Source organism: Drosophila guanche, unplaced genomic scaffold, assembly GCF_900245975.1.
Source record: "Drosophila guanche unplaced genomic scaffold, DGUA_6, whole genome shotgun sequence".
Lineage (NCBI taxonomy): Eukaryota > Metazoa > Arthropoda > Insecta > Diptera > Drosophilidae > Drosophila > Drosophila guanche.
The window spans coordinates 2,959,720-2,984,243 of NW_022995750.1; the positions used below are offsets into that span (position 1 = coordinate 2,959,720).

Sequence of the window (24,524 nt, forward strand, 5' to 3'; positions counted from 1 at the left end):
AGGCGCCACTGAAGCTTAAATTGTGTAAAATGGATGTCAAATTTTAATTTTTGTGGGAAACTGATTCTGATTAAATTATAAATACGGGAAAAGCTTTGGAATAAAGTAAATCTAAAAATGAATGATTGCTTGCAAATTGATGTTTCAGTTATTCGAACCCCTATTTGATTGAAAGTAGTGTATAACATTTTATTTTACAAGCTTAAAGTGTAGTTATTTTAAAATAAAGAAAGCCACGAAAAAGGTCCAAAAGAAATGTCAAAAAATCTGTACAAAAACAAACAACACGTGCGAGAGAGTGATTCTCTCTATATTTTGTACTCTTTCTGTTGAAATTTCTTTCTCTCTGCGTCTTTTTTGCAGGGGTTGTTGCCACTATCGGGGGCTTGGAGTCCTGCGACGATGATGCCATACGGATAGAGTAAATTCAACACGAACGGCTGCTGGACGTGTGCCGTGTGCGAAACGAGTGCGGAGCGCAAGCGAGAAATTATAGAGAAAGGCCAGACGACAGGAAGAGCGGGGCAAGGAGCATTATAATTCCGAGAAAAAAAGTTAAAATTAACAAGGATATTTATAGATATCGCCGCTAAGAAGAAATCAGTGCAGTGTTAAGTGTTTTCGTGTGGCTGTGAAAAGTTCTAGGACCCACAGGCAGGGGCAAAGTAGGTTAAAGCGGTGCAAGGGGGCCACGCAAGGCAGCAAAAGTCAGTGAGAAAGCAGAGGAAATTTTTTTTGGCTTTCCCTTTAGCCACATTTTGGAGGTCGGTGTCGGTCGGTTGGTCGGGTTGGTAGTTTCTGTGGCTGGAGCTGCATGTGTGTATGCCGCAGGGGCAAGAGAAACTGCAGATGCAGTGCGAGTGCAACAACAGCAACAACAAAGGCGACAACAAAAGCGAAATGCAAATGGCTTGATATCAAATAGCAAATGAACTTCGTATTTCTAAACATTTCAATTTATATTCTCTAACCAAAATCCAACAACAACAACAAAAGTGATATTTTCTACGACTGTGGCTTGATTTTTGCACAGTACAAAAAACACAAACACACAAAATAGAGGGGTAGGGAACTGACACAGACCCCACACAACCCACACCACCCACACACACGATAACTATATAGCAATATATGCCAATTGAGTGCCTTATATCATTTGATAATAATCCACAAGGTGTCTACTATGCCGGACAGGAGCTATCTGGCGTTGTTGATCTCAGCGTCGATGCCACCAAGCGGATCAAAGGTGAGCAGTACAAAAAGGGAATGATGATTCGGTTAGGGGTTTCCCTTGTCTTGATGTGCATCCATAAATTCCTTCAATATTAATTCTTGAATTGAAATTAATTTAATTTTAAATTCTTTATAATTTCATAACTTTCATGACTCACGGGGCGGTGTATGAGTGATGCGGAAAAGCACTTAACATTTTAGTTGCATTTAAATGCACGAAGGACACGAACTAATGCTATTATTAAAATGTATCTGGGGAGCCCCACCAACGCCATTTTGTATGTGCCATGCAATTAATCGTGGCTCCTGCCGGAACAAGAGAGAGGGTTTACGGTTTCGGGCTACGGGCTACGGGCTACGGCTATGGCTATGACACCCCATCCCACTGCTTAGTCAGAGCTTGTGGTACTTTTCGGTTCGTTTATGTGCTGTGAGTTTTCATTTTGGCAGGCCGCCATTTTTATTTATCCATGAACTCGTTAAAGGCGTGGCTGGAGTGTCTACGGCGATGACTACTCATGACGATGACGATGATAATGATGATGATGTTGTTTGCCGGATTGCAATTTAATTTGGGAGCAACCTTAGTCATAGTTTTTGGGCACTGTTTTTGACCTGGTTTTCTCTCTGTCGCTACGTATTTTTCTCTTTCAAGGCATCCACGTCACTGTCAGCGGTTATGCCAAGATACGCTGGATAAAAAAGGGATATCCGCGCGATAGCGAGCGCGCCATGTGCCGTGCCTATCGATCGTATCTGTCATCGAGATCGTATGTGCTGGGATCGTGCGCGAGCAACTCGTTTATCGACTGGCCCGCCGGCGAATACTCGTACACATTCCATGTCATCCTGCCCGACAATCTGCCCACATCGTTCGATGGCAAGTATGGACAGATACACTACGAGATCATAACGACGATCGAGCGGGCCGGCCGATATCCAAAGGTCTTCAAGCTGCCATTTACCGTGATACAACCACTAGACCTGAATGCCGATGCTATATACAGAGTGAGTGTAGTCTCTGTGGGATAATTATTGTATATTTCTTATTGTATCTGTTTCTGTGCTTTAGGTGCCCTTGGAGATACTCGATCGTAAGCGTTTCTGGAGCTTTTGCTGCCCCACGGGACCGCTGACTGTGAAGTTCTCAACACCCTACTGCGGCTATGCCCCCGGCCAGAAGATCCACTTTGTGCTGTACATCAACAACGAGTCCTCCATCGACATCACCGAATGTGAGGTGAAGCTGAAACAGGAAGTCAGCTATGAGTCGCACGATCCACATCACGAGTATCGCTACGACAAGCATCTGATAGCACGAAAGCAGTTCGGGAATGTCCTGCGCTGGTCGAGGAAGGTGTACAGGGGATTCTTGGATCTGCCGTCAATACCGCCAACATCGGTGAAGCCCACATGCCCCATTAGTGTTAACTATTCGATTAAGATCATTGTCAATCCAACGGAGTTCCACTGGAAGCTGAAGCTAAAGATTCCCCTGACCATTGGCAGCATACCGATCATGGATGGACCGGAGGCCCTGCTGCGCTTCAATCGACAGCAGCAACAGCACCAAGTAGTTAGTCAAAATTTACAAATGTCAACGCAACAACAAAGGCCGCGACACAGAGATCGGGATAGGGATCGCGATCGTGATAGGGATCGGGATCGGGATCAGAATCAGAGGACGCCAACCGCACAGCAGAGACAACATTTGAGTAGCATTACGAATATTAACAACAATCATGGACGTCTAGTGGGTGGACTACTGCCGACCAATAGCAATATGAATATGATAGTAAATGTCAGTCCAACGCCCACGAGCTCCACGCCGTCATCAACGCCAACAACTGCCGCCCTTAGGCCTCAAATGGCCTCCATGCTGCCTGCGATATTGGTGACCAGCGATAGCGATAATCCTCCCGATTATATACCAATGAGTAAGTTCCTTAAACCTGCATAGATATTCAATTTTTAATGGGAAATATCTTTGTTTTAGTGCCTCCCTCGTATGAAGATGCCATGGCTCTGAGTGAGAAATTCAGCGATGATACTGAGTTCTTAACAAACGTTAGCATGAGCAGCATTATGTCCGCTCAGGCTGATGTTACCACAAGTGAGCCCTTTAAGCCGCGTTATCCGGTCTATTACGAATATGAGACACCGACCATACCGCCCGGTAGTGATGATTCCAATGAATCCGACACATAAAACATCCCCTCCAAAAAACAAAAACCAAAAACCAAATTGTTTACAAAAAACTGCAAAAAGAACCAAAGCAAAAGAAAAAAAAAAAGAAAACGAAAACAATTGAATGAATGGCTGAGTGGCATTTTCTACAGCAAATTCTTATTTTATTCCACTTCTCAAAAGTAGTTAGAAAATTGTTCGTTAATCTTTTGTATTCTGTTAAAGTATTGAGAAAGAGAATGTCCATCTGAAATGGTCTTTTGACAGTCAGTTATCCTTGTCTGCTTGAACATCTTTCCAACTGTCTATATTTGTCTGATATTCACAAACATTTATGAGGTGATTTGTCTAGCTCTTATCTATTCTTTCTACAAGAACCTCATCTGTCCGTCTGCTTTGCTATTGCTTCCTATATTTTTGTAGACCTTCAGAGTGCTTTCTTCCGAGCCCTTTTTCCGTCCTGTCCTGTCCAAAATCTTCCTGTATTGTAATCTCTTTACTTATCAGAATATTACTTACTCAAATATCATATTTAATATTTATTCGTCTTCTTATTACAAATGAAATTCTGTAATACATTAAATTGCACGTATTATCATATTTATAATTACATTTAAATATACAATTGTCCAAGTATTTATTCCCTTCAATTAACAACAAATTATTGTGCATTTGCTTCAAATGTTTCCATTATTTCCATTACATATATTTCAATGACAAATACTTAAATATTAAACATTTTAGTTTAAAGATTTAAATTTGAATTTAAATTGATATCAAATATATATATATATATATATATTTAAAAAAAAACAACTATCATTATAGTGAGAGCGATGCTTTCTTTGAGCATTGTTAAAACCTTAAGCTGAATATATAATAACCGATTTATGATATAAGAATTGCAACATACATATATTTATATATCTTTTTACTCAACTTTCATCTTTTCTTACTATGCATTTTTCTAATAATTAGATGTAAGCCAACTGCAAGGGTTTTTCAAAAATGTGCTTAACTTGTAAATTTGTTCTCTTGTTACCGCTCCCCACAACATGCAACAATTTTTGTACCGTCCTTAACCGACCACGACCACACCCTCAACGACACCTCAACGTCTGCTTCTGAACTCTGATATATGATCCTGATCCTAATACAGAGACGCTTTACGATGAGGCCAATGCTCAGCTGCGCCTCGCCCTGAACCCGGATTCGGCAACGGAGATGGCGACAGCAGCAATGATGGATGAGGAGGTGAACACCAGCACACCGGCGGGAGCAGAGCTATCCTTTAGCTATGAAAAGAAATGAATAAACAAAAGGAAACACCAAACAACAATTACATATTTACTCGTAATCAAAATAATATAAAAGAAAACGGATCAGATTGGAGATCGGAGATGAAAAACGAACATTTTTATAGAATCAAAATCAAATAGAAGAAATATAGTATATAAATATATTTTGCAGCAGTAAAATCTATCTAGAATAAACCAATTTGAATATGATTTTTATTTTCCTAAATTATTTAATCTATATATTCTAACTATGCTTTCTAACCTTGACTTTAAAGTATGCTTAAATTGCACATTACACCTCGATTCTTGTCTTCCTTTTCTTTCTTGTCTCAACATAAAGAATGGCGTTTCTCATGCATTTCTTTTATCAAATTAAATACAAGATGTCAAAAATGTCAAAAAATATTGATATACAGTGAGCACTGGCCACAAATATATATGAATGAAAAAACGTAGTCAAATCATAGAACAAAACACTCTTTCTAGGCCTAAGCTAATCGATAAACCAGAACCCAAAACCGAAGAAAAAACTACAAATAATATACGAAATTAACATTTTCCAAATATTCAATTTAACGAATATTAACAAAAGAAATATATATGAGAAATTTACACAAAATTTAGCCAAATTCTTCAACGTTTATTTATAATTTCTCATGAAGAATTTTTAGTTGTAGCATCATCATAACCTTTTGGGTGTCTAAACATAAATATTATACACATTATTGAGAAAATATAAAATATGTATACAGAAAGTGAAGTGTCTTTTGCTCTACCTTTATATTTCGATTGTGTGACTCCGTACACAATATATACTTTGTACTTCCCTTGATTTTCAAAAGCCTGCCTAACCAGAAATCATATAAGTATATTTCTAAGTCTTATCTGTCTTCAATTCGATTAAATCCAAAGTCAATAAAGCAACACACATACATACATATATGTATATGTACTATACCCTAAACAAGAGAAAATTGTATTCCTAGAGTTCGTTGGATTCTCCTTCGTGTTTTTGGGGGGGGCAATCATTTCATTTGTAGCGCCAGAGACAGATATCTCAAACCCTAAGCCAAGTCGTAAACGTAATTTATCTTTATTTCCAGTCCAGCCAAAACAGACGTCGACCCACAAAATCACAAAAAGTAACAACAAAATCTGTTGTACGCGTAAGTACAATTGTGACATGTGGATAGTGTTTTCAGAGCTCCATCAGAGGCCCCAAGTTGTCGCAGTCACTTGTCAGCCGCCTGTCGACGCGGCCGCACTTCGATTCGCCACAATATTCTCTCCGAACATTCTCAATCGCGTGTGGCAAAAATAACTTACAGTTCGTTTGTTAATGAAATGAAATTTTCCAAGCGATTGACCAGGAAAATGCCAATAATTTGTGTATTTCATTTATCGCGTGCCGCTGCCGTGTACTACACTGGCGAACAAATTTCGGGCTCCCTCACAATTAAAGTGGAAGGCAAGAAGCCTGTTCCCGTGGAGGGTAAGTGGCAGCTGCCATTAGGCAAATTAGTTTGTTTTATTTCTGTTGAGATTTGCTGCTTTCGTGAGTGATTAGATAAGAACAGATAATTGGAGGCCATCGTCCGTACTGATCGCCTACCTTTCGCAGGTATCAGCATCACCCTCTGTGGCATTAGCAATGTGCACTGGCTGGAGTCCCTGGGTGGACCACCACAAATTGAACATAATGACAGCTCCAGGAGCTGCGTGGAGCCAACCAAAGTGGACTACAAAGCCAGAAAAGTTCACATAAATCAAGTAAAGAAGTTGACTGGTGTACAACGCCTACTTCCGGGCACAACTCAACTGTGGAACTTTGACTTTGAACTTCCCGACAGTCTGCCAGCCACTTGTCGAGTGGGTCATGGCTCTGTCGAGTATACCCTCCAAGTGATTATCGAACGAAGAAGCAAACATTTCAAGTGCTTCACGCAGCGTTTGGTCATTCGAAGAAGCCTTGCATTTACAGATCTCAAACCGAAAATGAAACAGGATTCACTACTGAGACTTTCCATACCAAGAAGTGTCTTTGTGCCAGGTCAAAGTGTTGCCTATGAAGTTACATCAAAGGATGGCTCTGCTGCCATCACACGCTTGTGCCAGTGTATCAAATATGAGAGTCACACTCCTCAAAGAAAGACAAAACAAGTGATACGTTGCCTATCAGAGTGCTCTGAGCTTCAAGCCGAACTTCGTCTGCCTTTGACCTCTCCAATTATGACTGATGAAAGGCAGCCACAGTCCATAGAAATCAGCTATTACATTGAGACTCTTGAGAGCCACCTAAAAAAACCTCTAAGGCAGCCAATTAGTGTGGGAACTTCAGCACCACCTGCCATTTCTACCATTGAATCGTCGCGTCTTTGTTTTGTGAATTTGGGTGAGTATTCACCCCACACCACTTGTGTAATGATATCATTAAGCCTGGTCTAATTTAAGCCTTGAGTCAAAGTGAATTGTTTGAGCCAATTAACCAGCTGCTGGCCCACAGCTGCTACTCCCATGAAAGTGGCGCTCTGGCAATGGGCAAACACTGTGAACGGATTAAATTACTGAAATGCCACAAGAAACGCTCGTATGTGCAATTGTTGATGCGGTATTGCTATAAAAGATTGCTGCCCTAGCACGTGCCTGACTGGACAATATCACTAATAATTTTATTAAATGTTGAATGTCTCGGAATTTCCATGCTTATAGTGATAAACGTTTGCAAATTAATGGAATTTAAATTGAGCCAAAGTGAGGGAATAACCAAAGAATGGGGAATCGACTGTGGAGTTTCCCATTTAACTCAGAATCTCATTCTCTACTTCGTAATGAATCTTATTGTCACTCCATTAACAGTCTATAAAAGTAACCAGCATCTCATACTCCCCTTAGAGATAATCACGTATCTCATCTTTCATCCGTTGCTTGTCTTTTACACCTCTCCCAGCATCAAACCCACGCCTTAATCCCCTCTCCACTTCATTATCACAATTATGCATGCAAAATTAATGGAGCAAACCACCCAAAAAGATGGCGAGGTCTTAATTGTGCCACATAATGTGACAACAAAATGGTCGAACGGGTTGAGAGCCAACACCCAAACATCCCAGTAAAGTACTTTGTTGTGACGCACTTTGATTGCTTTTGTGTTTGGTCAAGAGTTGATGTATGGTAATGCTCGTCGCATGTAGGCAGATATTGGCTCCTGACCTCGCCAGTATCCGCCCCGTTGCGTTTTGGGCCATGTGGCTCAACAAAGGAAACCGAAAGGAGAGACAGAGACAGAGAAAGAGCCATTTCCGAGCGATTCGCGTTGAAATATTAGACCAGAAGCAGACAGTAGACACAGGCTGCACAGACGCAAGGCGCCAACTTATTGATTCGTTGTGTCTCCGCCACCAGTCCGCCAATCCTGCCCCAAACCCCCGAAAAAGAGAAAGCCCGAAAGACGATGGTGGTGGCGGCAGTGGCGGATGCTGTATGCCAACACAAAGAGGTCCGTGCCGGAGAGAGAGTTCAGTGCGCGTCTGGCTGTGTGGAAGTTGGGTTCGTCTCTCTGCGGCTTTTTCTTTTGTTGATTTCCTTTCGAATGCAGTGGAAGTGAAAATTGTGAAGCGCAGCCATAGCCATGCCCACCACCTGTGTTTTTCAGCTGGATCGCCTGAATCCCATCTACAACAGCGGCGAGTACATAAGCGGACGCATTCTGCTACGAACGGACAAGGTGAAGCGTGTCAATGGTGAGCCGTACACATATCATAAAGGAATATAAAAGGCACATAAAGGCTCTACAATAAACTACATTAACTTCCCAGCGGTTCATGTGACACTGGAGGGCGAGGCCAAGGTTCAATGGACAATGAGCGGGAAGAGTGAAACGGCCAACTATTCGGGCCATCAGCAATACTTACACTCCCGCACCAATGTCTTTGACAACACCCTGTTCCGTGCTGGCGTCCATGTCTATGTCCTGACACTGCGCATCCCACCCGACTGTCCGAGCAGCTGCAAGGGTCCCTATGGCTACATTGCCTATACCATCTCCCTGACTATCGACAAGCCCTGGGGATTCGATGAGGTCTTTCGCAAGCCAATCACAGTGGTGCAGACACTGGACCTTAACTTCAATACAGAATTTGCGGTGGGTTCATTGAACTCTGGAGTGTTTTCTGTAACATCTAAAACTCCATTTGTCTGCAGCTACCCGTCAAGGATGAGAACGTCAAATATCTTTGTCATTGGCCCTGCGTTTCGGGTCCGATTTGCTCCACCCTGGCACTACCTGCCTCTGGGTTTACGCCCTTGCAGGAGGTGCCCTTCCGCCTGGAAGTGGACAATCAATCGCCGCACTACGACATCATCGGCGTGGAGGTATCCATCAAGCAGCACTTTGTCTTTCTCTCTCGCAAACCCGTGAAGCGAAACTTCTTTACCAAAACTCTGACCAAGGAACTGATCACGGATCGCACCCTGCGGCTGTCCAAGCGGCAGTATGAGTCCAACATCTGTGTGCCCATGGATACGCCCCGTTCCACCCTGAATCCCAATTACATTGTCTTTCTGCACTACACACTGCAGGTGAAGCTAAAGACAGGCTGCTTTCACTACGACACGGATTTGTCCGTGCCCATTATTGTGGGCACCACATCGCTGCAGCACTTGCGTAGCTCTGTCCACACCACACAACCGACGGCGAGGACAACGACCCCGGAGAGGCAGCGACTGATAGAGCGAGTGTCACCCCGTCCGCCAGTGCTGGCCGAGGAAGAGGAAACGATCCCGGAGGCGGCTTCGGATCCACATCAGGGAATAGATGATGATGAGCCGCCGTCGTACGATAGTTGCTGTGAGTATGAAGCAATCGAAGAGTGGTTTTCGTATCTAACTTTCCTCTCTATTTCCCATGCAGTGCCACCATCCTTCAGCTTTGCCACTCTTGCAGGCAGTCAACAGACCTTGGAAAGTCATGGTGGCCAGCATGTGGTCCTCCATCAAATCCATCTGCCCAAATTTCCAGGATTCAGCACCTTCATAGGTCCAGCCCCGGCACAGGGCATGGAGGATTCCGGTCTGGACATGCAGCTGTATCGGTCGTATGGCTCATTGAACACCGATCAAACGGGTCGCAGTCTGGACACCTTTGGCTCCCTGTGTGGTCCACTGTCCGAACAAGTAGAACTAGAGGCTGAGCATGCAAACGAAGTGCAGGTGGAGGTGGAGGTGGAGCCAGCACAAGTTCATCAGCCACGTCCACGCCCACGGCAGATAGAGGCCATTCAGGATGAGCATCTGTTTTAGGAATAAAAGTGTCTTAAAATGATCATTGGATCAATAGATCGTACATAGCGATATACGTATTAACATCCTAAGTAACATAAGTGTTCAAACCAAAAGGCTTAAACCATAAATCTATTTTTTAGGGTGTATCCGAGTAAGTCGTACTAGGATTAGAGAGCGAATCGAACTTAATTAAAGTGCCAAAAACATACATTTTTCTAGCATAGTATACTCATTGCTTTTTTACATCCAAGTATATTCGATTTATTACATTTACCACAATAATTATCCTAAGTACAGACTAAATCGTTCAGCAAATGGACAATAAATATATAGATATATATATATATGCAAACCTTTACCTACAAATCAATTTGTTAATTGGATCGTCCTTGAATCGTTAGTGGAAGCGGGACTCTCGCCCCGTATGTATGCTACACCTGACACTCGATGTAATGCATTTTAATTAAATTATAAATTGTTGGCCAAAAGCGATAAGGGAATGACAGTGGAGTCCAAGACTCCGCGTTGGTGATTAGATAGAGGCGATAATAACCATGGTATCTCTGGTAGCATTCACACCTCGTATAGTATAACCGATAAGACCTGAATAGTTCGGCTGATTTAATGGGCGAACATATTGTCGACAAGTGGCAGACATCACCGAACAGTCGTCGAGTCAAGAGAGTCAATAGACAGACAGAATGAACCACCGCTGTGACATGCAATTGGATAGCCCCAGTGGGGTCTATCGAGCCGGGGAGACAGTTAATGGCCACATATACCTAACCCTAACGGAGCGTGCCCTAATAAAAGGTAAGAACCCATTCTGGGTGACTCATGGGGGTACTCCTCCAATGATAAGACCCGTCAAGTGCGTTGTGAGTCACCGTGGATCAAGATCAAGTTCCATGGCTGATAAAGAGTGAAAGTGGCTTTATATATTGATTATCAAGGTTGATAACCTTATCATTGTTTAGCGCCGAGTCTATCAAAGTGCTTAGTTTTGTTGTATTAATTTTGCAGCCGTTTCCCTGGAGGCAAATGGATTTGCACTCATTGAATGGCTGAAGGCCCAAAAGGCAGGAAAACCCAAGAAGTCCGACCAGAAAAATGTTCAGGTGGAAAAGCAGCCTCTAGCTTTTGAGAATCGTGTGGACTATTTTGCCAAAATCGATTACTTTGTGGGATCGGAGGCGGCCCAGCCACAGCTCATGGAGGCCGGCACCTACAGCTATGGTTTCCATGTGAAGCTGCCCAAGAATTGCCCCAGCAGCTACGAGGGGCCCCATGGACACATTCGATACACTTTGCAGCTGCTCATTCACAGCAGTGCGGATCGACCCATAGATGTGATTCACACTCGCCAGCTGCAGGTGTACTCCGAGAGCGAACTGTGCAAGGAGTCTAGAAGAGGCGAGGTACAGTGCCTGGAGCAGACGCCACGGATGAAGTTCTGGCAGAGACCCCTGCAGCTGCATCTGCAGATCCCTCGCCAGGGATATTCCCCTGGGGCGGGTATATCAGTGCATGTGAAGCTGCACAATCCCCAGCAGCTGCCGCTCAAGGAGGTCGTCTACAAGCTCAATATGGTCAGCACCTATGTGGGCCTGCAGAGGAACAAGCCAAAGCGCCGCGATATCAAAGTAGAGAGGCAAACCCTTCTGAGCAGCGGCCACGAGCTGGTCAGCCTGCCCCGCAGCGAACTGGAGCATTTCCAACATCTTCATATGCTCCAAGTGCCACAGACGCCGGCCACATTATCCTCGGCGGCCTGCGCCTGCCTGCAGATCAACTACGAGGTAGAAGTCCTGGTGCGCACGCAGCAGGAGAAGCGCTCCATCATGGCACAAATTCCCCTTACCATCGGCAATGTGACGCCACCCTGTCCGAACGCCATCCGGTCAATGGATCCCCTGGTAGACTCAGCCCCGGAACAGTCGCCCACGCCGGGCACAGCCACGAAATTGGCTCCCGACTTTAGCGTTTCCATGACCTCATTGGGTATGTTGTCTATTTTGATTTTGATTGATTTAAGGCATGTTAATGTTCACCCTCTTCACACTACCTTTTTATAGCCTCCAATTTTCGCGAAGCGGAATTTATGACGGCCACCAATTTAAACAAAACCAACAAGCATGCTCTGTCCGGGGAGAATCTGGACTTTAGGCCACGCTATCTGTACTATGAACTGGACCAGAACCAGGCCCAGGAAGAAGTTGCAGCCCATTGAGTGGGGAGTGTACTTATTCACATATAATTTATTTTAACAATAAGGAAATTCATTTGAAATTGTGATTACTCGTACAAATATATGTGCTTATATTTGAGAGTGTTCGTATTCCAAAATATACCTAAACAATATGAAATGTTGCTTTTTTAGCATTTTGTGGGAGTATATCTTTTCCTGACACGTGTTGTGAGTCTTAATTGGTCTTAATTATCATTGATCATAGTGCATACAAATGTTCTTATAAGTACATAAAATCATTTAAACTAAAACAAAATAAACATTATAATTGAGAGCGTTTAAAGCGTTTTTTTGCATACCTAAGGGCGTATTAAAGGCTAAAAAAAATATCTTAAAATGGATCGCCCGACAATCAAGATTCTTATTTATCACAAATTCTGACTGAGGTAGGCTCCTATGTATTGGCAGTCCAACCATAAGATGTACCACTTTCTGTGGCTCCATTCGAGCTCTCTGCATTAGGTGGGGCAGTCGCGCCATGGGGCAGGGACAGAATAGGTACATCAGAGGAGAGCGGGGATTCGTTCGATTCTGGCGGTGCCGTGGGCTGGGCAAAGTTCGTGTACATGGGATAGCGGGGTATGAAGTCATTCGTAGGATTTTGCTCGTCCACGTCCGTGTCGATGAACCTGTCGCCAAGGTTTGTGGCCTCTTCAAAGGTGGGCGGCTCTGAGGACAAAAAAAAAAAGAATTAGCTACAAAAATATCAGAAAAACAAGGAATCAATCGGAACTTACTGCAATTCTCATAGCTAGGTGGCATATCCCCACCAGTCGCTCCCGCTGGTGTGTCGGGCGTATGCGGTATCCATTCGGCCACATGTGTGGGATCCTCAGCGCTCTGCGCTAGTGGTATGGTGCCAATCACAATGGGAACATCGAACTCAGAGTCCATGTGGCAGTCGCCCATTTTGATTGAAAAGAGTACCCTGTAGCTGATGGCTATGATGGAGTCAGTCCTAGTGGTGGGCGGCACTGACGGAATGAGCAAGGTGCCACTGATGACGCGCTTGGAGAAACGCAGCACTCGCTCTCCTTTGCAGCAGCCATAGAGTCTCTTGTCGATATCGCGCGTCTTGTAATGCGGAGTTTGGGCCTTGAACAGGCTTACTTGTTTCAGCTGCAGCTCGAAGCCATCCAAATCATAGGCACCCGACTTGTTGTCTATCTCCAGGCTATAGTGAATCTTCTGGCCGGGCGCATAGCCACCAAACGGTATGGTGAGGGTGGACAGAACCGGTCCTGATGTGCAGGGCCAACAGCAGAAATACTTAACATCCTCGCGAACTAGGGGTATCTACAGAATGCAGGAATGCATTAGTGGATTGATCAGATCTCTAAATGCATATTCTCACCAACAAATCTGGGGAAATATTTAGGTTGTAGGTTTGAATCACCGTCAGTGGCTGCTTAAAGTCCTTATTGAAGCCCCACTGCTTGTCGATGACTAACGAGATCTCATAGAAGATCTTTCCGTATTTCATATCGCACGATGTCGGGCAATCCAGTGGCAGGGGTATGCAGAAGGTGTACTGGTGGTCGCCAGAAGGCAGATCCCCCGATCCGAACACTTGGGTGCGGGTTCTCAAATACGTTTGCTTGCCCCGATAATTCTCAGTGTAATGTTGCGTCTTGCCATTGCTGGTCCTCGTCTTGTGTTCGTTCCAACTCACTTTTGCCTCGCCACGAAAGAGTATATAGACCTCTGTAAGAGAGAGAAAAGTAAATCAAATTAAATCAACACATACACAGGGCACATTCGATAACGGGATTAAAACTAATTTGAAGCATGTTTCCAGTTGGTTTTCGCAAAATGAAGAGCAACAAGTAAAATCAAATGTTCTTGCTTTGGTGTTTTCCCTTGCGCGAGGCAACACTGTACACAAATTTTTATTGACTGTTCCTCTTTGTGCTTCCTATTCCGCCGGCTGGCGTTCTGTTTGATTCGTTTCGTTTCGTGCGTCGACATGCAAACAGTGGGATGAATGTCAATAAACTTTGCATTCAAGCCAAGGAACCAATTATAAGTGGTTAGAGCTTTCATCAATCCCACTGTACCATGACACATTTCAACTTGTTGCTTGAGCAATTTCGAATAATAATTATCTTTGTAAATACATACATATGTATGTACATACATACATTTATTCTAAGCTTTTTCGGAAATAGAAAGTATTTTGATGTGTAATAGGGTGCTCCCTAGGCTCACAAAGTCATAAAACTATAAGGAATTCCCTATAGACATAGAAACGTAATCATTCATATCGTAATCTGGTAACGGGTTTTCACTTGTTAACATTCTTTTAAACCGGTTTTTATAGCTTTTTACACACAAGCTTCATAGAAACTATTCTTATCACTTTAACGATAAGGCAGAACACCATTAAATCAGGGTTTGTTTGTTGTCTTGACTCATAATAGTTATCGTCTTACCATTCACCGACTTGTTGGAGTCTGTATGGAGATTAATGCGTCCATTGATTACCTCTCCGCTATAGTAAATTGGATCACGGTGATCCAGGTCGAATGTGCACACTGATGGCATTTTGGCCTTTAAATTCAACTAAACTTAATTTTCTAATGGCGTGTCGCAAACTAATTACAAATTGTTAAAATTTTAAAGGCACATGTTTGGATTATATTTATTCTGCATGCACGCAAAAAACCCGACCAAACAACCGACGCAAACGAAACGAAAATGAAATTAAAAATGAAAAAGAGATATTGGAGCGGATTCAGAACGAATCTCTGAGAGAGGAGAGAGAGTGCTGGAGCTTTCTCTCTCTCTCTCTTTCCGCTACTGATGATGTCACGCAGCTTTGGGGCGTGTGCTTTTTCAAAGCAACGTCACATTGTGTAGTTTGTTTTTTGTTTTTACACTGATATTCTTTAGTTTTTGTTACGAATTTCGAGGTCAAGATATAAAAAAACAAAATATCTCAACAAAAAAATGATATTTTAAGCTGTCAAAAGCTCAACTATCAGAAACAGCTGCGCAAAATTGTGTGTTCGCTCTTCTAGGGTTGCCCTGGAATTCAATTATACAACTTTATTTGAGATTAAAGAAAAAAATGATATCAATGGATTTTATAAGCCCTAGGAGCTTGTATATTCTCCGTATAATTCAAACGTTAAAGTTCCATAATTTTGATATAATGCAAATATTTTTTCAACGCTTCGATAAGCTTTAATATTTTTGCTTCTGAAGAAAGAATTATTTTATCGCAGTCGTGGTAGACACGTTTATACCCTTGTTTGTTTATTTAACATTTCATAGGTGGGGGTATCTTTTGGTATATATAGTATATATAGTATGTGTAAGTTAACAGAGTGGTTAGTTCTTGGGTCTTGGGACACCGAAATACGAAGCAAAATACTGCTGAAGAGATAAGATATCGTTGTGATTTCCCGTGATAAGCGGCCCCGTCAAATCTGCACGGGAGACTCGACTGGCTGCTTCTCCAGCTGTTGCTTCTCCGGATTTGCTGTGTTTTGATGGCCCGGTTCGGCGGGTCTCCGGCGACGACGACGCCGTTTCTTCTGGGGCGGATTTGGTGGTGGCGTCTGGAAGGTGTCCACGTCGAAGACGGGATAACGTGGCGTAAACTGAGAGGCTTCGCTGACGGTATTGGCATCTGTGTCGGCGATATCGGTGGACATAAAAATCGCCTGTTCGTATGTTGGAGGAGCTGTGGGGATAACAAATGAATGAAGATATTTTTGGGAATCGTTCAATGGGACCTACGTAAATCGGCGACAAATTCATCTGATGTGTCCAGCTCATCATCGCCATCCTCTGGCAGTTCGAAATCTTCCAGTGACTCGCTCCGCTCGTATCCAGAATTATTGACTCCTCCCATTCCCATTTGTGCGAGTTCCATTGCTCGGGTGGATGTGCAGGGCAAATCCGATGGAAGCGGAGTCTCTGGGAACGAAGGACCCGCTGTGGACAGAGGGACATTCCCAATGGTAATGGGTATTACGACCCTTGGGTTGGACATCAACCAGTTCATTACGGCCACCACCCGCACCTCATAGGACACTCTGACCACCTTGCTGAGGTGCTCGCAGGTGGGGGCCGTGGCCGGAATGCGCAGCGTCTCCGTGTAGATCTTCTGGGAATGATGCGCCACGGGTCCACACTCGCGCTTGACCAACATGATCTTCTCGGATGTGGTGCGCAGCGAGGGCTGATCCGCCGTGTAGGTGGCCCGCAGATGGATCATAATCAACAGCTTCTTGCAATCGGAGCTGGAGTCGTTGCGCACCTGGGCGTGGATCAGCATAAACTGTCCCGGGACATAGCCCTGCTGCTGCAGTGTCACCTTCAGTTCGACCGGATGTGTGTGCAACATGCAGAAGTATTCGAGGGCCTCATTGCTCGCCGGTTCACGGAGCATCTTGCTCTCCTGATTCAGATCCAACAGCTTGAGTACAGTGAAGCCCACATTGTGGGTGCGATTGGAGGCGCCTGCCTTCAGAAATGTGACCTTTGCCAGGTACCGTATATGTCCATAGGATCCCTCGAAGGAGGATGGGCAATGGCTGGGTATGGGACAGGCAAAGGTGTAGGTGTATGTGCCGGCGTCGATGTTGAAGCAGCTGCCCTGCTCCGATCCCATTAGATATGTGGTGGAGGCAATGTAATCCTCACGTCCACTGAACAAGTGTTTGGTTCTCTTTTTGGGATTCTGTATAGGCATGGCTTTGCCACGTCTTCGAACCCTCCACTGGGCCAAGGCATAGCCGCTGATTTGCAGTTTGATTCCTGGCAAAAAGAAGGAACTGCATTAAAACGAAATGTTTTCACTTTATCTTAAAGATAAAAGGCAGTGTCAGAATACTGCACTTAATGGATTCCACAAAAAAAAAAAAAAAAAATGACTAACACTGCCTGGCATTTCCTGAACTGAATTTCAATAAAATTAAATCACTTTTGTAGGTATAGCCCCCTACGCACACACCCTGATGTGTGGAATCATCAATTATCAAACATTTATACATTCTCCACTGTGGTTATCATTAAATTACCCATTTGAATGCTTTTTAGAAATGGTTTGGCGAAACGCCACATTATCCAAGGAGATAAGATACGCCCACCACAGATAAGTAACAGCCACTAGAACTTGTTAATAAAATGTGCAAAGGGTAGGGATCGAGTCCTGATTCCATCCTGATCTACTTACCACGCAGTTTCTTGGTTTTTGTCAGATTGACAATTACTTTTCCGGTTATCACCTGTCCGGTGAAGTAGGTACCATGCTCATTCTGATCGAATGTTATCATGCAGTTTTTGGACATTTCGACGATGGTGTTCCGCCAGCTATCCGGTTTTCCTTGTGAGAAATCCGCACACGCTCGTTGCTCAGCGAAGACTGAGGCTATCTCTGCTTTTAGCCTGGCCTATGCGCACCCGTAACAAATATTGACTGGGGCTTGGCATTATCTTATCGAGCCCACTAACTCTCTACAAAGCCCACACAAAAATGTTCTGCCTAGGGGAGTGCAAAAATACAGAGAGTCAGAGAGAGTGAGAGTTAAGTTTTGAGTGGAAATTTGTCTGGGAAAATTGAATAGACTCAATGAGGGTGAACTAAGCCCCCTGATAATTTATATATATATTTATATGGCTATCTCGGGAGGCACCATCAATCTTTTTCCTCATATCATTTCATGTCCAGCAGTTACACATGTAAATACTTCTATGGAAGTATAATAAAATAACTGTTTAAATACATAAATAATTATCGCATTGATAAGATAAAAAAACACAGACAAAATATGTTGGCCAAAAAGTGAAATATAAATAATGCCAGAGGTTGTCTTCAGTTTGCAGGTTGACGACGATACAGAAAGGCCACAGAAAATATTTTACTCGTTGCGTGATCATCGCTAGAAATCAATCCAAAGTATGGTAATCTGTGAGATACAGTTTAATAACAATACCCAGGGTATTTACTATGCCGGGCAGGTGATCTCTGGCCAAGTGGTGATCCAAACGGACAAGGTGAAACAGGTAAAAGGTGAGTCACATCTCTTTGAAGGGGAACTTTTGGTGGGTTTCCAAAAATATTTAACAAAATAATCCACTGATAAATGTCTTTTCTATATTTAGCTGTGGTTCTTACAATCAAAGGGTATGCTGAAACACATTGGACAGATCCAGAGTACGATTCGGCAGACCAATCGAGTGGCTCGTCGTTCAATGGACATGTGGATTATCTAGCCACAAAGGCGTATCTCCATGGATCGTCTTCAAGTGTTGGTAAGACTCAAAAGAGACAGAAAATATATCATTTGGAGTATAATCTATCCACTTTAGAAGTGCAAATTGATCCTGGAACTAGTACATACCGATTTGCCTGCCAAATACCCTTGACATGTCCCTCATCTTTCGAGGGCACTTATGGTCGTGTGCGTTACATTGTAAATGTTATGTTTCTACGTCCCTGGAAGTTTGATCAGAACTTTAATCGTTGTTTCACTGTGCTCAAAGTGATGGACTTGAATACGGAGAGCCTGATGTTGAGGGTACGTACATATCGGTGTAGAAATCTCCCTTAGGTTCAGATCTCTTCTGCCTTTTAGGTTCCCACTCAAGTCGAGTCCCAGAGGACGTACTGCTGTATTCCCTGCACCTCGAAGCCACTGAGTCTTCGCCTCTCCTTGCCCCAAGGTGGCTTTGTGCCAGGACAAACTATACCCATGGGTGTCCTCGTCTCCAATGACAGTCACATACAGATTGAGGATATCACCGTTCGATTGGCCATGGTGGTGATCTACTACAGTCGGCCCCCGTGTGCGGACACCAACAAGGATCGCTTTGTGGTAGCTGAGAAAACGGGGGAGGGTGTCTCGAAAAATAGTCGAAAACAATTCACGTTTGATCTGCAAGTCCCAGCCACACCGCCGACCTGCTTCAACCTTTGCAGCATCATTCAGATCGGTTATCAGGTGGAGGCTGAGGTTAAGGTCAAGGGCTGTCATTCGGGCCAAAGTGTTCATATGCCAGTGACCATAGGCAGCGTACCGCTGACCAAACAGCTGCAGAAGCAGCCCAGAACCTGGGAGGGAGATACATTGCCACCAGAAGTGGATGCCAAGGCTCTCATATTGTTGCAGGAAGAAGCAGTTGAAGCCGCAGCTTGTCCACCCAGTCCCTGGGCAGCTGATCCTTCCATAAGTGAGTAGCTGTTTGGGTGATTTCAAATTCTAGTCATTTTTGTGTGTTTATAGCTCCGCCAAACTTCAAAGAGGCCAAACACATACGACCAGATCGACAAAGGTCTTCCAAGTCAAAGAAAAAATCCCAGAAGAAGGAACACTCTGAGGAAATTGTGTACACGCCTTTGTATGCCGTATTTGAACTGAACAGTGAAATGGAAAATGCAATTGAGAGACCAAAAGGCTTTCAGACTGAAGGAGGATTTGTCAACGAGGATATCGATAGGAGCACTTGGTTGTAAGGAATATTTGTGTAATAAAATAAAATTATGATATACCTAATAAACAAAGCAACTTTATGCGTTCGTTGCTAGATTTTTACTCACAGACAAGGGGATTCATGACGTTAACAATATTTCTATCGGTGAAGCAGGTTCCTCTCTAATGTTGTTTGAGTGGAGTGAAGTGCTGTGCCTTCAAATGACTCAATCCTTCCCCCAGAAATAAAGCATTTTTCATTCGAAAAGCCAAAAACCCCCTGAGTTGGTAATTTGGTTATCTGTTCTTATCATTATTATGGGTACAACTGATAATGTTTCGTACACTTTTGTTTGTTGCTGTAAGCGAGTGGGTGTTCAATGTAAAAGAAATTTGATATTTTATTTACCAAGAATTATATTTATGATCGCTTCGATAAGATAATTCAAATCCACCATAAAAAAACACAAAAGAACTAGACAGAGGGTAGCTATCGTCAGTTCGCTATTAGCCATCGAAGAGAACACAGCCCTAAAATCTAGCCAGCTCGATTCTAAATCTAATATTATAAATCAACGATATCTTTATATTAAATCATGGGAATCATTTGCCAAATTCTATTTCATAACAATACTCATGGGGTTTATTATGCCGGACAAACTATTTTTGGTCAGGTGACGCTCAGCACGGATACATTGAGACAAGTCAAGGGTGAGTGTGGGAGCAATGAGTACTTCACATTAGATTCCTAAATAATTGCCAACCCCCTTATCAGGAATTTTTCTAAAGGTCAGAGGATTTGCCGAGACCCACTGGACAGAGAGCAGAACGGACTCGAACAACAAATCCACCTCAGAGTCGTACAGTGGATTCGAAAAATTTATGTCCAGCAAGGTGTATCTCTTTGGTTCGAGTACCAGCGCTGGTAAGATTAAAGCTTGACAGTCAAAACTCTTAACTTCATGTGCATTTAACCGTTGACAGAGTCCCCCTTTGAGCCCGGTACTAGGACATACCAATTTGCTTGCAAAATACCCTCCCATTGTCCCTCTTCGTTCGAGGGTAACATTGGTCGTATTAGCTATAGGATTGGTGTGAATATAGTCCAATCCTGGAAGTACGACAGTTTGTTCTCTCGCGCTTTCACTGTTCTGCAAACAAAGGATTTGTTCACCTATAATTCTGTGGCACACGTGAGTTTTACATAAAGAAACGTTTACTTAGTTTCTATCAACTTTTTACTTAGGTTCCAGTGCAGGCAAAGTCCGCAAAGACCTTTGGCTTCTGGCCCTTCAAGTCGGATCCCTTGAGTCTGGAGCTAACACTGCCTCAATCGATCTTTTATCCTGGCCAAATGGTGCCCCTGTCTCTTTTGGTGGGTAATGACAGCAGCATCAAGGTGCAGGAGCTAAAAGTGAGCCTGGCCATGATCGTCACTTACTTCAGCGACTTGGGTTGTGGCACGAACATGGAGCGCTTCTCCGTTGTGAAAATGAGGTCCGATGGCGTGTTGAGAAACACCCGAAAGCAATTCGAATTCCAGCTGCAAGTGCCCTCAACTCCGGCCACGTGCTTCCATCTTTGTCAAATCATCAAGATTGCCTACCAGATCGAAGTGGTGGCGAAAGTCAAGGGAATGCATGTCAATGCCACACTCTACGTGCCTGTGACCATCTGTGGTGCGCCCCAATCAGCGCATGCACGGCATGCACTGACACAGGAGAAGGAGGACGAGGAGAAGCCCCTGGTGCCAGATCCAGGAGCATTGACCTTGATTCCCAGCGATTGCCAGGAATGTGTGGAAGGTGCTGCAGGTCCAAGTGCTCCTGTCAGTCCGTGGGAGGAGGATCCTTCAATTGGTACGCTTCAATATGACATTTGTTTGCTATTGAGATAACTTTATTGATATTTTTTCTTCTACAGCTCCTCCTAGCTATTCAGAGGCCATGCACATACGTCCTGATGCAGAGAAGTCCAAGCTTATGTTAGAAGATGCCGAACCCTTGGATGGATTGCCCTATAAGCCTTTGTACCCTGTTTTTGATTCAACAACTCCAACAAAGGAGAAGCAGGAATATCAGGGAGAAGAGAAGAAGGAAGACCCCGCAGGATATTCCGAAGAGAAAAAGAAGTGAAGAAGCCACTTTTCAGATGAAGAAAACTGGAAATCTGATACACCAAATTCTAAAATATTTCAAGGGTAGCCCCCCATGAAGGATTGTGTATTTTGCACACCTTGAACAGGGTCTCTTTGTATGAAATGTGTAAGAGAATAATTCAAAATTGTGACAGAGATAAGATAAAGAAATGGAATGGCCTGGCCTGGCCTGGCCTGGCCATTGCGGCTACCAATATATGATACAATACGACTATAACCCCAGCGCAGTATTTGTTTCATTCTCAGTTTGTTTCTGGCAGCCAACCGGGCGGGTTCCCTCCACTCTTATCGCTGCTGTGCCAAAACCAGAGAGCGTGCCAAACCGATCTATTGCGGGGGAGAACCGCTTGCGGAGAGCAAATATTGTGGAAAGAACATACATAAGTTGGCATTAAAATCAAATCAGTTGTGTTACATGCTGGCCACAAGGCAATAAAAAAACAAAGATACGCAGATACAGATACTTCGAGGTTACTCCATTATGACTGTAACCTGTGAAATCGAGTTCGATAACAATCCCCATGGAACGTATTTCGGGGGCCAAGTTCTTACGGGTAGAGTTACTCTGAAGTTGGACAGAGTGAAGCTGGTGAAAGGTAGGCATGGCATTTCTTTGAATTTAACTCATGACTCATGGATCGTTTATCTTATCTCCGGAATATTTGAAGTGCAGTCTAACGCTTTTAACACCAGAGATTCAAGAGCAACCTATGAATCATATTATTTATGGTAGTAATTCTGTTTGAGATGATCGACCACACGTGCGAAATATAGAGCAAAAACAGGGCTGTTCTGATATCTGATAAATATTTGCATGCGATAAGATTAAAATTTATTTTTAAATAATCAATGAACTCGCATTAATTGGAATTAAATTTGAATTTTTACCCATTTTTTGCAGCCGTCACATTGAATATAAATGGTTACTCGGAGACCCGTTGGCGCGAGAGGAGTGGTGGAAATACCAGGCGCCGCAAGGCACGACGCACATTCTATGGCCGTGAGGATTATATAGCATCCAAGACGTTCCTTGTGGGTTCCAATTTGAGCAGTAAGTGATCACAGATCTGTCTGCAAATATTGCCTACTAAGAACATCCTTTTCGCCAGGCCAATGCTCCATTGAACCCGGTGTACATGTCTACAACTTCGCCTGCCAGATACCCACAGAGTGTCCCTCTTCCTTTGAGGGAACCCATGGACGAGTTCGCTACATGACGAACGTCATGCTGGTCAGGCCATGGAAATATGATCAGAATTACACGCGCTGCTTCACTGTACTCAAAGTGATGGATCTGAACTTTGACAGTCCCTTGCTGAGGGTGCCTGCACACAGTGAGACCTCGAAGACCTACTGCTGCTGGCCGTGTACCTCGGATCCGCTGGCTCTGCAGCTTACTCTTCCGCAGACAGGATTTGTGCCCGGACAGAATGTACCCCTGAGCGTGCTGGTGACCAACGACAGTCACATTCCAGTGGAGCAACTGATGGTCACCCTAGTCATGTTGGTCACGTATCACAGCAAGCCCCCATCGATGCCGAACTCCACCTTCGAGCGGTTCATCCTGAACACCGTCAAGGGGGATACCGTGGCAAGGAACTGCAAGAAGCTGTTCAACTACGAGCTCAGAGTTCCTGCCACTCCTCCGACGTGCTTCAATCTGTGCGGCCTCATCCAGATCGCCTACCAAGTGGAGGTGGAGGCCCAGGTCAAGGGATGCCACACGAACGAGCAGGTCAGCGTTCCATTGACCATAGGAAGTGTGCCCTTGTCGCAGCACGTTCACATTCAGCCACGTGGCATGCCACAACAGCCACTTGATGCTCAGGGACTGGCCTCCGCTCCGCCAGTAAGCCCCGCCAATCCCTGGGCTGTCGATGATTCCATACGTAAGTTTCTCAAAGAAAATACCATCTTTGATGGAGTTTTACTGGTAAGACTTTCCATTTCAGCTCCTCCCAACTACCAGGAGGCTATCCATATGCGATCTGCTGCTTCTAGCAGCAAGAAAGACGACACAGACGACGATCCAGAGCCAGTACAGCCAAATACTCTCAATCCCGATGGCAGCGTCTACCAGCCGCTCTATCCGGTCTTCGATATACCAAGTCCCACGGCTCCACCTCCTTCCGATTGGACACAGAACTATATGGCCGAAAGGGCCTTTGTGAATCCAGCTGCGGATGCGGACAAAGAAAAGGGAACTTGGCTTTGAAAAGAAGATAACGAAAAGAAAAGAAAACGATCATTCAAAAGCATATATTAGATATTTATACATATATGTGCCGCACTATGTTAATAAAACGAAAAAAAAGAAAATAATTGCCATTAGTGTCCATACAAAATATTTAAAAATTGTTTTCGATTTAAATTTGTAGCAAAATGAATTTTTGTTTCCATAGAAACTCTACTCGTGGCTTACCACGATTGTGACTCTGCAACACTTATAATTGAAAAATATGAAAAGTAAGCAATTCAAACATTGTATACATATCGAAATATTATTCCACGTCTCTGTTCTACGCTCGCACTTCAACGCTTTTGGGCTTCTACATTAATTTTAATGCTAAATTCTTATCAAAATCACTTCAAGATGAAAGATACTTTTAGAAATGTGTCCACTGCCAAGGTCTAACTGTCCAAATGCGATAGCAACGCAAACATCCACTTCTCCAGTCGTTTCCCCTTACACCCTCAAC

General features: G+C 43.8%; 9 protein-coding genes across 11 annotated transcripts; 7 read left to right on the forward strand and 2 right to left on the reverse strand.

Moving 5' to 3' along the window:
* Positions 1-305: 305 nt before the first annotated feature.
* On the forward strand, positions 306-5,676 carry LOC117586143 (arrestin domain-containing protein 17). Of its 2 annotated transcripts, none has more exons than XM_034276036.1 (5): positions 306-1,246; positions 1,889-2,241; positions 2,306-3,170; positions 3,230-3,346; positions 4,580-5,676. In XM_034276036.1, exons 1-5 carry the CDS (start codon positions 1,132-1,134, stop codon positions 4,729-4,731), a joined length of 1,602 nt encoding a protein of 533 aa, XP_034131927.1. In that variant the 5' UTR covers positions 306-1,131; the 3' UTR covers positions 4,732-5,676. The 2 variants fall into 2 exon arrangements, with proteins under 2 accessions (XP_034131927.1, XP_034131926.1); XM_034276035.1 differs by having other exon boundaries at positions 308-1,246; positions 3,230-3,409.
* Positions 5,677-5,935: 259 nt separating this feature from the next.
* Positions 5,936-7,385, forward strand: LOC117586145. Its single transcript, XM_034276038.1, has 3 exons — positions 5,936-6,210; positions 6,340-7,110; positions 7,170-7,385. The coding sequence occupies exons 1-3, from the start codon at positions 6,063-6,065 to the stop codon at positions 7,352-7,354; spliced, it is 1,104 nt and encodes a 367-aa protein (XP_034131929.1). The 5' UTR covers positions 5,936-6,062; the 3' UTR covers positions 7,355-7,385.
* Positions 7,386-8,319: 934 nt separating this feature from the next.
* Positions 8,320-10,291, forward strand: LOC117586144 (arrestin domain-containing protein 3). Its single transcript, XM_034276037.1, has 4 exons — positions 8,320-8,458; positions 8,534-8,859; positions 8,919-9,564; positions 9,628-10,291. Exons 1-4 carry the CDS (start codon positions 8,347-8,349, stop codon positions 10,014-10,016), a joined length of 1,473 nt encoding a protein of 490 aa, XP_034131928.1. The 5' UTR covers positions 8,320-8,346; the 3' UTR covers positions 10,017-10,291.
* A 347-nt stretch (positions 10,292-10,638) lies between these two features.
* LOC117586330 (arrestin domain-containing protein 5) lies at positions 10,639-12,364 on the forward strand. The gene is made up of 3 exons (XM_034276323.1): positions 10,639-10,811; positions 11,022-11,999; positions 12,074-12,364. Exons 1-3 carry the CDS (start codon positions 10,700-10,702, stop codon positions 12,226-12,228), a joined length of 1,245 nt encoding a protein of 414 aa, XP_034132214.1. The 5' UTR covers positions 10,639-10,699; the 3' UTR covers positions 12,229-12,364.
* On the reverse strand, positions 12,301-14,945 carry LOC117586329 (arrestin domain-containing protein 3). Of its 2 annotated transcripts, XM_034276322.1 has the most exons (5): positions 14,679-14,943; positions 13,601-13,950; positions 13,408-13,542; positions 12,984-13,086; positions 12,301-12,915 (listed from the first exon to the last, which is right to left on the reverse strand). In XM_034276322.1, the coding sequence occupies exons 1-5, from the start codon at positions 14,788-14,790 to the stop codon at positions 12,641-12,643; spliced, it is 975 nt and encodes a 324-aa protein (XP_034132213.1). In that variant the 5' UTR covers positions 14,791-14,943; the 3' UTR covers positions 12,301-12,640. The 2 variants fall into 2 exon arrangements, with proteins under 2 accessions (XP_034132213.1, XP_034132212.1); XM_034276321.1 differs by having other exon boundaries at positions 12,984-13,542; positions 14,679-14,945.
* A 538-nt stretch (positions 14,946-15,483) lies between these two features.
* On the reverse strand, positions 15,484-17,621 carry LOC117586367 (arrestin domain-containing protein 17). The gene is made up of 3 exons (XM_034276393.1): positions 17,432-17,621; positions 15,991-17,013; positions 15,484-15,934 (listed from the first exon to the last, which is right to left on the reverse strand). Exons 1-3 carry the CDS (start codon positions 17,544-17,546, stop codon positions 15,672-15,674), a joined length of 1,401 nt encoding a protein of 466 aa, XP_034132284.1. The 5' UTR covers positions 17,547-17,621; the 3' UTR covers positions 15,484-15,671.
* A 535-nt stretch (positions 17,622-18,156) lies between these two features.
* On the forward strand, positions 18,157-19,735 carry LOC117586442 (arrestin domain-containing protein 2). Its single transcript, XM_034276479.1, has 5 exons — positions 18,157-18,268; positions 18,361-18,510; positions 18,568-18,776; positions 18,834-19,428; positions 19,482-19,735. The coding sequence occupies exons 1-5, from the start codon at positions 18,157-18,159 to the stop codon at positions 19,709-19,711; spliced, it is 1,296 nt and encodes a 431-aa protein (XP_034132370.1). The 3' UTR covers positions 19,712-19,735.
* A 442-nt stretch (positions 19,736-20,177) lies between these two features.
* LOC117586302 (arrestin domain-containing protein 17) lies at positions 20,178-22,042 on the forward strand. Its single transcript, XM_034276260.1, has 5 exons — positions 20,178-20,378; positions 20,443-20,592; positions 20,652-20,860; positions 20,914-21,526; positions 21,591-22,042. The coding sequence occupies exons 1-5, from the start codon at positions 20,264-20,266 to the stop codon at positions 21,800-21,802; spliced, it is 1,299 nt and encodes a 432-aa protein (XP_034132151.1). The 5' UTR covers positions 20,178-20,263; the 3' UTR covers positions 21,803-22,042.
* A 54-nt stretch (positions 22,043-22,096) lies between these two features.
* Positions 22,097-24,098, forward strand: LOC117586301 (arrestin domain-containing protein 3). The gene is made up of 4 exons (XM_034276258.1): positions 22,097-22,421; positions 22,727-22,876; positions 22,935-23,714; positions 23,778-24,098. Exons 1-4 carry the CDS (start codon positions 22,307-22,309, stop codon positions 24,038-24,040), a joined length of 1,308 nt encoding a protein of 435 aa, XP_034132149.1. The 5' UTR covers positions 22,097-22,306; the 3' UTR covers positions 24,041-24,098.
* The last annotated feature ends 426 nt before the right edge of the window (positions 24,099-24,524 follow it).